The 11,188-nt window shown below is 48.2% G+C and overlaps 1 protein-coding gene across 1 annotated transcript; it reads right to left on the bottom strand.

The window, feature by feature from the left end:
• Positions 1-831: 831 nt before the first annotated feature.
• LOC123513246 (protein atonal homolog 1-like) lies at positions 832-2,446 on the bottom strand. Its single transcript, XM_045270318.1, has one exon. It carries the CDS (start codon positions 2,297-2,299, stop codon positions 1,499-1,501), a length of 801 nt encoding a protein of 266 aa, XP_045126253.1. The 5' UTR covers positions 2,300-2,446; the 3' UTR covers positions 832-1,498.
• Between the last annotated feature and the right edge of the window lie 8,742 nt (positions 2,447-11,188).

Below are 11,188 nucleotides of genomic sequence, written 5' to 3'. Positions count from 1 at the left end.
ATTACTGCTCCTTGCTTTCTCAGATTGTGGCTGTTGCTTTACTCGTTTCATCTATTTGCTTTGACTTGTTCTTGGTTGTTGCTTTGTGTTTCTGTGGATGTGGAAGTAAGGGGAGTTAAGTGAAGAGAGAAAGTAAAGAGAGAAGTAATGGAAAATGAAAGCGCAGTGATAAGGAGGAGAAGGAAGAAGGAGAGTGAATAAAAGGGCTATGATTAATTTGTTTTAAGTCTTCAGATGAGATAAATGATGGAAAATGAGTCTAGACTGAGGAGAAAATGTAACGTGAGATCAAGAGAGAACAGAAGCAAAGTAAGAAAGATGGTGATTTTAACAGGACAGTAAATAGTAATCCTGAATGTAATAGCATATCGTTATCTCTTCTTGCCATCGTTGTCCCTGTTATTTCTGCTTCAATCTCTGTTTACTTTGATATTCTCAGGCTTCCATTATCCTCCTTGTAGTAGAATATTATTACTTACCACCGTTCCTTTTCAGACACTTTCACGTGTAGGGCTGACTAGTTCTCACAGCTTTCCTTATTTTCCTGTGTTCTTACCTTCATTACATTACTTTCCTTGATGCAATGTCTTGTTTTAGAAAGTGAAATATCAGAATGTGTATTATTTAAACTTAGATTTTAAGAGTGACAGGTGTTTAATTGATTTTTAATTGATCAGTGTGGGAGGTTGACGGAGGTGTCCGCCAGCAGGTAAACCAGCAATACAAATGTCGTCCAGGATGAAGAAGAAAAGGAAGAATGCTATGCTATATGTAATGTCTGACGTGTTTTCCAGACGTGCAGTGACCATACAAGGAAAGATAAAATTGGTGTTAATATTTTGCACACACTTTTATTTACATCTTAAAGTTTACATGGGACACACTGACTAGATAGAATATAAACATTACTCTTTCTTTTAACATTGGCTCTACATAACTGTAATACTGTGATGCTGTCTTTGTTTGGGCTCACGCTGCCTTCAGCTCGACACGGTGGGCTGACTCCGGGAATTTGGCACCTTTTTCTTCCACGTGCAGGCGTTTGACAGCCTCGTGTTGCTCCTCGGCGAGGCACGTCATAGCTCACCCGCAAAACGCGGCGACGCGACAGGCGGCGCTCGCTTTCCCACGCCCACCAGGACGCCCACTCCATCCATCCAGTCTCTGAGATCCACATGATAAGTTTACCCCACACAAATGTCTAACAATGCCCATTTTCAGCGGCTTGACACAGACACCGAGGACACTGCCCGGCCAGGGACCCAGAGGCGCCTGACCCAATCTGCCCTCTAGAAATCCTGCACTGTGCACAGGACCTCCTGCCCCGTCCATCCTCACGGCGCTGACGCCCGAAGGAAGACACGACTCCATCACCTGCACCATCACCTTACACGGGAGTCTGGAGGGCTGGCAGGGCGCGTGGCGGGGCGGAGACGCGGCTCTCATGTCGCAGAAGCTGCTCGTGTAAACTCTTGTCCTGCCGAAGAGATTACCGACACTATATGAGGAGATCTGCGAGCGTGGTGATGTAGGTCTGCGCCATCTGAAGCGTGTCGTACTTGGACAGCTTCCGGTCGTCGCACAGCTGCGGCAGCACGGACCGCAGTCTGTCGAAAGCCTTGTTCAGGTTGTCCATTCTGCGGCGCTCCCTGGCGTTGGCGGCGAGTCTCCTCTTCTTCCTCACACCGTCCGTCACGTCACGACCCGTCCGCTGTTTCCTCACGCCGCATCGACTGCTGCCACGCGGCCCCTTTTGAGTTTTGCACGGGTTTTGGTTCACCGGTGATCCACCAAGGCGCTGCTGCTCCCGTTTGTTCTCAATGGCGCCTAGAGGCACTGACGCGGAGGTCTTGCCAGGGGTTAGGCTCCTGCCGATCTGATAGGCGGACACCCGGTAGCTGTCAGCCTTTGACTGGTGCTGAGTGACGGAGGCGCGCTGGCCCACTCCCGCCACGGTCTTGGTAGGCGTCCCGGGCTTGGCGAAGATACCGGTGGTTGCCGCCGCCGTGTACAACTGCGTATACTCCGGATACGTGACGACCGGGGAGGCGGAGGTCTGGAGGGTTGCCTGCTGGGCCATGGTGAAGGGCTCCCAGGCGTCACTCGGGGTTGTGGGGGAGAGGGTGGGAGCGAGGGTCGGGGGACACAGGCGAGTGGGACTCGGAGGAGGCGTTGAAGCAGGGCTGAGAGATCCGTAATCGCTGTCAGGCGTGGGCGGGCGGGCGGTGTAGAGGGCGGTGGTGTAGGCGTCAGTGAAGGCGTGCACCATCTGCTGGTACACAGCACCAGCGCCGTCCATCTCGGTCACGGCAGCTCACGAACTCAAGACTGTGCAGTGACCGCGCCGAGTCACTCTCACTGGCAGTCACTGGGCCTCGCGACTCACACTCAAGGCAGGACGAGACGGACTGGGCAACAGCGAGTGCGGGTATGAACTGGCGGCCAGCCTCACTCCCTCAACTATATACCTGGGCAGGTGCTGGGGGCGGGGCCTCAGACCGCGCCCACCTGAGTCTCCTGCCCGCCACCACCACGCCGCCGCAATGGCCACAATTAGCCCGACCCCGCGCACCTCTGATGTGGCCCGTGGTGATCCCGCCGTTATGGTCTTACCGCCGCTTTGTAGGACTCGTCCTCCCGCTAAACGTCTTCCTTATACTCTTGATACTAAACCACCTGCATCTTGGTTTCCCTCGTTTCTCTTCCCTCATAATCTAGCGCGCATCTCTGTAGAAGTATCAACACGCTCCAATGCAAGACGGAAACTATAATAATTTCCTGTGAGCGAGCGAGAAAGCGAGAAAGACTCTGAGGCAGCTGCTTCCCTTTATCCCACAAATACGAAACGACACAGAGAAAAACTTAAATTCCTGAACACGTAACTTTGTGTTCACTCGCGGGAAGCTTCCTGTCCTGTCCTGGCGCAATAGAGGATTGGTTTTTATTCTGCGTTGAAATTTTGCATCCTGAAGGTGGAGTGGCGAGAATGATGCTGCACGTGCTCCGATCACCGGGTTTTGACAGTCTCAGATGTGTAGTATTGTCTTTAATCATACACAGGAAGAGCGAGAGCGAGAGAGAGAGAGAGAGAGAGAGAGAGAGAGAGAGAGAGAGAGAGAGAGAGAGAGAGAGAGAGAGAGAGAGAGAGAGAGAGAGAGAGAGAGAGAGAGAGAGAGAGAGAGAGAGAGAGAGAGAGAGAGAGAGAGAGAGAGAGAGAGAGAGAGACTAAAGGCGAGAAATAACTACTAGCGAAAGTTATTCCCTGTCTTCATATCAGGAGGGATGTTTAAACTTTCGTATATAACTTCAAAGCACCATTTTAAGCCTCACTTATAGCATCAATTTTGTACTCTCTTCCTAAACTCGATCCAGAATCAACTCGGACCTAAAAAAACACACACACTTACTATAACGCCAACAAAACCTGGAGAGCAGTGGAGGAAGCGGGAGGAGATAATGACTAACGGTGTGCACGAGATTAGCTTGATATGACGCAGGGTGGAAGTGGTGGAGGTGCAGAGGAAGCCGTCCCGACCTTCGCTGGGATATCGTAGGTGAAAGAAGGCTGGTTAAGTGAAGTGAGGCGAGGTATACGTGTAATCTTTTGGTAGAGAATTGGGGTGATGTTCAACTATCATGGGAGCGACCAAGCAGAACAATGATGCCCTTCTTTCGTCTCCTCTTGGTTTTTTCTTCCTTTTCCTGCATTCTTTCCTTCCTTCTTCTATTTTTTTCTGGTGTTTGTGTGTCGATGTTTCTTTCTCTGATGTTTTGGAAGTGTTTGTTTTTGTCTTATTATTGTTTTTGTTTCTTTAGTGGTGTAAATATTTCCTCCTCTTCTTCTTCTTCCATCATCTTCTTTTCATCTCCTTGTTTCGCCTCTTGTGTTTATCGTGTTTCATATCTATCTCTTCTATCTTCATATTATTCTTAATCTCACTTCCTCTATCTTCATCCTTTCCTCTCCCACACAATATCCTTTTTATCTTCTTTCTTTCTCTCCTTTCTTCTTCCCTTCCCATTTTTTTCCTCCCTTCCTTCCTTCCCATCCTCATAACTTGTCGACATTATTTCTTCCTCATAATCCTGTTTCATCATATCATCTATTGTCTACTTTCTATTTCCAACCTTTTTCCTTCAATCCACATCCTTTCCCTGACGTCCTCCTTCACTTGATATCCTTCACTCCTTCGGTTAGCATCCTTCCCCTTTCCTTTCATCCTTCAGTGAGCAGGGAGAGCACAGTAAGCAGGTAAGTGGCTCCTCATTACTCACAACCAATGATCCTTAGTCTACCTTCACCATCATTACTCATTCGCCCTCATCATCACCAGAGTATGTGTGTCATCACCAAACGAGTGATGATGACCGTGTGTGTGTGTGTGTGTGTGTGTGTGTGTGTGTGTGTGTGTGTGTGTGTGTGTGTGTGTGTGTGTGTGTGTGTGTTCGGTTTTATTCTTTTTCTCTTTCGTTGTCATTTTTCATTGTTGTGGTGTTGTTATTGTCTTTATTTATCTTCGTCGTGGTTTTTATTATCGTCATCATTATTCCTATCGTCATTGTTATCGTCATTATCATCATCATCATCATCTTCAACAATAGCAAGAGCAGCGTCATATCATCTCATTCTTTTATTCTTATTCTTCTTCGTTTTATTCTTACTACTTTTTTATTTATCTTTTTCCTTCTGCTCCTCCTCAGCCAGCCAGTCAGTCAGCCTCGCCTCCCTGATAAGAAGTAAACAAAAGATAAATGAAGATAAACCTGTCAGCCTTCTTTCTCACTTTAATGACTCGAGATTTCTTGTAAAAAAAAAAAACGTAAATCGATCATATCTTTATTTTTTTTTGGCGCGTAACATCTTCTGTATCTTATTTTTAAACTTCATATTGCATTTTCGCGCAGTAAGTTTAGTTTATATATCTGACGCCTAAGATGGCCACAGGAGTAAATAGATCAAAGGGAAAGGAAGAGAGAGAGAATCGCAGCACTTCACGAGTCAATATCTTTTGGTCTCACTCGTAAAAAGAAGCAAATAAAGGAGTGTTTGATGATCCATTGAGAGAAGATGAGGACCCTTCACTGGACTGCTGGTACTCCACTTCTCTCCCTCCCTCTGCCCTGCCTCTCTCTCTCTCTCTCTCTCTCTCAACCCGACTCTTTCTCTCTCTCTCTCTCTCTCTCTCTCTCTCTCTCTCTCTCTCTCTCTCTCTCTCTCTCTCTCTCTCTCTCTCTCTCTCTCTCTCTCTCTCTCTCTCTCTCTCTCTCTCTCTCTCTCTCTCTCTCTCTCTCTCTCTCTCTCTCTCTCTCTCTCTCTCTCTCTCTCTCTCTCTCTCTCTCTCTCTCTCTCTCTCTCTCTCTCTCTCTCTCTCTCTCTCTCTCTCTCTCTCTCTCTCTCTCTCTCTCTCTCTCTCTCTCTCTCTCTCTCTCTCTCTCTCTCTCTCTCTCTCTCTCTCTCTCTCCTATAATCTTCTCTTTCATTGCCTTCCATTATGGATATTTGATGTTTTCTTGTTGTTGTTATTCTTGTATTTTTGTTTTCTTTCTTTAGCAATGAAAAATACCAGTACTACTATAACTACTACTACTACTGGTGGTGGTGGTGGTGGTGCTGCTGCTGCTGCTACTGCTACTGCTACTGCTACTGCTACTGCTACTACTACTACTACTACTACTACTACTACTACTACTACTACTACTACTACTACTACTACTACTACTGTCCCTCATTTTCCTCCTCCTACCCACCACCACCACCAACACCACCACCACCACCACCTAACGCCACAACAAAGACTGCTGAAGATGGCGAGGTGAGCGGGAGAGCACTCGACCTCCAGCACCTCCTCCTCGGCCTCACCTTCGCCCTCCGCTGAGTCTCAAGTGTTGTTTCTTCTTGAGGGTCTTGGTTTTATTCCTCCCGACACAAGGGTTTGCTTCCCCAGCCTCCCTGTGTTTGTGAGTGTGTTTGTTGACCGAGGGGGACGTTAGGGTTGAAGAGAAGGTAGTGGAGGAGTTGGAGTTGGAGGATGTGAAGGAGAAGCAGGACGGAGTGTGTATGGATGACAGCTCAGGTAGACAAAGGATTATGTAGATATAGATGTGAGAGAGAGAGGAGGAGAGGGAGAGAGAGGGAGAGAAAGAGAGAATTGATACACGCAGGAACAAAGCATCAATAAAGAGAAAACGAGAGTGATGCCTCCTGTCACTTACAACACGGGAGCAGTACTAGACATGAGAAACACGCTGGAAGGTCAGGTCTGCAGGCAGTACTAAGGTATCATCACTTGTAGGATAACAGTTATCGCTCTGGATGCAAAAAGGACCTAAGGGGGAGCCAGTTCTATGTTAAAACGTTATATTCTCCTCCTCATCTTCTTCTTCCTCCTGGTGTGGGCCGAGACTCACGCGGGTGGCGCTGAGTGTAAGAATAAGCACCATATTTTTTCTTTCTTTAATTGTGAATAATTATCATCTAAGGGGGACTGTGGCTGCCCATTCCCACTATGGTCGCCCGGGCCCACCTGATCACCACGGGATAATCACAGGTGTGCCATGATAATTGCCTTACACTCCCCCCGTGTCCTTCTCCCTCCCTCTCCCTCTCTCATCCCCCCACCTCTCTCCAGTACCTCTGCCGCAGGGTTGGCGGAAGGGACGCGTCGCTCCTCCGGTCTGGTCGTTGCGTGAGGAATGACACCACAGTTTTTCTCTCCATCTCTCTTCCTCGCCCTCTCTCCCTTAATCGTGTCCACCAGAAAAGGTCCAAGTTTTTTTTTTCCAGTGCCTCATCCCATAGACATCCCTCACCGTGGTAAATTTCACCCTTGTTTTCATGTTCCAGGGTGAGGGAGAGGGAGAGAAGGGCGTCTATGTCGTCACTCAACCTCATCCTCATCCTTCTAGTCCCTATTCCCCTTTACCCTCTCTTTATCTTCTCTTCGTTCCCTTCTGACAAACTCACAAGCTACACATCACACTTCTCGGGGCTCCTCACAGCGAGTACCCAGTTAAGAGAGTCAAATGGCAGAGTATTAAAATATTGGATACAAACGCAAATTGAGTTGAGAAATATAGCTAACGGAAACAGGAAATTGGGCAATGTGTGATATGAATGTATAAATGTGCAAGTAGGAGGGAGATCGATTTGATTAAGAGATAAACTAATTGGAGGGGGAAGCTGATAATGTATGTGAGTGTGGTTTTTATGAGGGAAGCTTGCTAGACATGAGGAGACACTGACCTGAATTGAAGTGAACTGAAGCGAACTGTGCTCTGCTATGCTGTGTATTAACAAAGAACGGCGCAGGAAATCGGGAAGCACTCACACCAGCGTGAGATAAATATTTACATTACAACACGTAAAAAGCAGGATCGGAATCCTTCTGACGGAGAGATAAGAGGATATTTAACTCCACTTTATTAAGAAAACGAAGGGAAAATTATAGGAAAGTATTTATATCAGTGAAATAGAGATGATTACACTCCAGCACGTGAGATAATTTTATTTACTTCAGAGATAGAGTAAGAGATTTAACTCTACTTAACTGCACAAGATTGACAAAAGAACAATGCGCGGTGCAGGAAACCATTCACATCATCATAATGTAAATAGTTTTGTCGTGTTATGAAAGATGATCGGAACATATTTGAGTGAAAGATGAGAAGATACTTGAGTCCACAAAAGCAACAAAGAACAAGAGTGAACAGTGTAGGAATGCATTCGAATCAACAATCATAGCACGAATGGCTAAGCACACTCCATTGGACAAAAAGAAACCTGGATTCTTCTTGAATTCTTTCTCGTCATGTTCCTTTCGACTCCATTGACGCTGTCCGCCCTCCGTCCTCCGCCCTCCGCCAGCCCGCCGCCCGCCCGCCCACTGCCTCCCGTCACTTCGCTACCTTCCACCCTGACCCACCGCCCACAGCAGCTGTCGGGAGTAAGGCGTAACACCCGCCACCAGCACACCACGCCCTTGACACAGAGAAAATGACAAAAATTATAAAGGTCCTAATCTGAATTTAATCTTATCATCACTTCCTCTTTCCCTCGTCCTCCCTTCCCGTTCCTCTTCTTTCCCCTCCCTCTCTCAAAACCTTTGCATCTCACTGTGCACTAATATGGAAGGGAAAAAAACTCACTTGGTATCCTTGTCACGCTCCGATTGACCTTAAAGATTGAGGGTCAAGGCGGACAGGACGACACATGACCTTCAGTCTTAGCGATGGCGACACAGATAAGCGAGATAATGATAATAATAATGATGGAGAACAGGAAGAACAGCAATGCGGCAACAAATAAGGCAGGTAGTGGTGCTGACAATAGCAACAGTAATGGTGGTAATGGCGGTGAAGGCCGGACACGTATCAATTCTGAACAAACACAGCCCTCCCGTCAGCGTGAAGCTCCAGTGAGGCGCGTAATGGCGAGCCCCTCAAGGCCTGCTGACGTGCACTGCTGAGAGAATAACCCAACAACACCCCCACCCTCAGCCCTCTCCAATCCTCACCCCCCAACTCCAGCCCCAGCCCCAACCCTGACTCTCACCATCATCACTACTTACCAACCCACACTCATCCCCCGCACCCCTGCACCCCTGCACCCTCTCCCGTCACACATTGCACACTAAAAGGTCGATGATGACACCCCTCCCGCCTGCCCCCTTCACCCCAAACCCTCACCCGAGCCCTCACCCCTCGCCTCTCAACCTTCCCGCCTTGGTTGTTTCGGCATCAAGCCCGTAACATTATTAGTAGCCGCGGTGTTGATTTTAGCAGCGGCTCGACCCCCTTGGGCACGCCGGGCTGCGCTGAGCCACGCCTTACAATTTGAGGGTCAGGGGTTCTTCTTGTTATTATAATGGCGGTGAATCCACAGCCGCATCGACGCCCCATTAGCGCTAACACTTATTATATCCCTCTTGTGTGCACTGGTAATGCTGAGATGGACCGCGTCATTAGCGTGTGGGGTGGGGTGTCTCTCTCTCTCTCTCTCTCTCTCTCTCTCTCTCTCTCTCTCTCTCTCTCTCTCTCTCTCTCTCGTTTGGACCGGCTTTTCTACGTTTTCTAATGTGAGGGAATAATAAAAGGTGTGTGTGTGTGTGTGTGTGTGTGTGTGTGTGTGTGTGTGTGTGTGTGTGTGTGTGTGTGTGTGTGTGTGTGTGTGTGTGTGTGTGTGTGTGTGTGTGTGTGTGTGTGTGTGTGTGTGTGTATGTGTATGTGTTGTTCCCTGTCACCCTCGCAACTCGCAGACATTTCCCAGAGCCCCGCCAGCCGCCCCGCCAGCAGCCCAACCAGAAGCCCCGCCAGTCTACCGCAGGAAAAATGAAAAAAATAGCGTGAAATATATCCGTTTACTTGTGTGTGTGAGTGTGTGTGTGTGTGTGTGTGTGTGTGTGTGTGTGTGTGTGTGTGTGTGTGTGACACACACACACGCACACACACACACACACACACACACACACACACACACACACACACACACACACACACACACACACACACACACACACACACACACACACACACACACACAGACACACACAGGCTCGGTGACGGTCTAGACGGTGTGGACGGTGTGGTGGGCCGGTAATCCCTCAGGACAGACAACAGTTCGCCAAGAATAAGCGGCTTAGGTGAATTTTTAGCGGCCACTCTGCTCGTCAGGGATATTTTCCAGTTGTCACCGCAATGATTCACTTCGTCACTCAGCGGCGAGGACGACCCGGCATTAGGTGACGCTGCAGCCACCCCAGGATGACCACCACGACACCTCCTGCACGCACACACACACGCACACACGGAGGATGGGACCTTTCTCATGCAAGCACTAAGACTCGTAAACACTTTTGTTGTTGTTCTTGTTTTATTGTTTCTACTGCGTTTCTCACATGTACACACACACACACACACACACACACACACACACACACACACACACACACACACACACACACACACACACACACACACACACACACACACACACACACACACACACACACACACACAGGATACAAACTCTCTCTTGCAAGCACAAACAATTAAAATCACTCTTGTTGTTGTTATTGTTGTTTTGTTGCAATTACTCGGTTTTCTTTCCTCGTTTCGCTCCTCTGCTTTTTATTGACCTGAAAAGAATGTTGTCTTTCTTTATTTCTATTCTATTTATTTTCCTTGTTGTTCTTGATCTTGTTCTTGCTCTTCTTATTCTTGTTCCACGTCTCTTTGTGTGTGTTGCTTTACCTTTTTTCTAGTCTCTGTCTTTCCTACTTATTGTTTGTGTATCATCTATTATAGTCCTCCTTTGTCTCTCCTACACTGATAACTATCCACCCTCACCTACACACACACACACACACACACACACACACACACACACACACACACACACACACACACACACACACACACACGGGGACATTAAGGCTGAGATATTGTGTCCCTAAGGCTTCAAACAAAAAGGTCAAGCTATTCCAGTAACTTAAAAGAAAGTGAACGGCGACACGGCTGCTTTTTAGATCCGAGGATGAGGTGGCGATTCGTTTAGGATGCTTGCGTTCCAGAGAGAGGAGGAGGAGGAGGAGGAGGAAAATAATAGGGAAGAAATTATGGAAGGTTCGAGAGAGACAAGACAAGAGAATAAGTGCAAAAATATATTCACTTGTAAACTCAAATCAAGGCTGTTTATATGAGTGGGGAAGAAAGAACCGCTGATCGCCTGACGCGCCGCCATGCCTGCAGGCTGACCCTCGCCTTAGCCTTAACCTCAGCCTGCCCAAGCCGACCTACCGGGAGAAGGAAGGCGCGTTACATTTAGGCCAAGCAAGATCACCCCTCGGCTATCGGCCATTCGGGAAAAACAATAAAATCCCAGCCATTGTTAGGGCGTCGTCAATGCGGGGGCTGTGTCAGGGCGCCGCACACCCACCAATTACCCTTTTCTCACGCCGCGTCGCTCCGGGAAATAACACCTTTTTACCTGTTGTTTCCCGCCCGGCACGTGAGGTCCAGGTGGCCACTTGCCGGTGCTCGAGGAGGCCGCCGCCGCTTCTGCTGCCGCCGCCGCCGCTTGGGTGATAACATAGTTGTCTACGTAACATATGAACCGACACGACTTACGAGGCTGCAGGCCCACACAAATGCTCTTGATTTAAGTACTCGCTACACGCACTCATCCTTGTAG

This window comes from Portunus trituberculatus, chromosome 35, assembly GCF_017591435.1.
Source record: "Portunus trituberculatus isolate SZX2019 chromosome 35, ASM1759143v1, whole genome shotgun sequence".
NCBI lineage: Eukaryota > Metazoa > Arthropoda > Malacostraca > Decapoda > Portunidae > Portunus > Portunus trituberculatus.
Note: the sequence above shows the minus strand (reverse complement) of the source record. Positions and strands in the feature narration are given on the sequence as shown.

Bases quoted from the DNA above. Each gene is read 5' to 3' on its own strand.
- LOC123513246 (XM_045270318.1), bottom strand. From the start codon at position 2,299: ATGGACGGCGCTGGTGCTGTGTACCAGCAGATGGTGCACGCCTTCACT.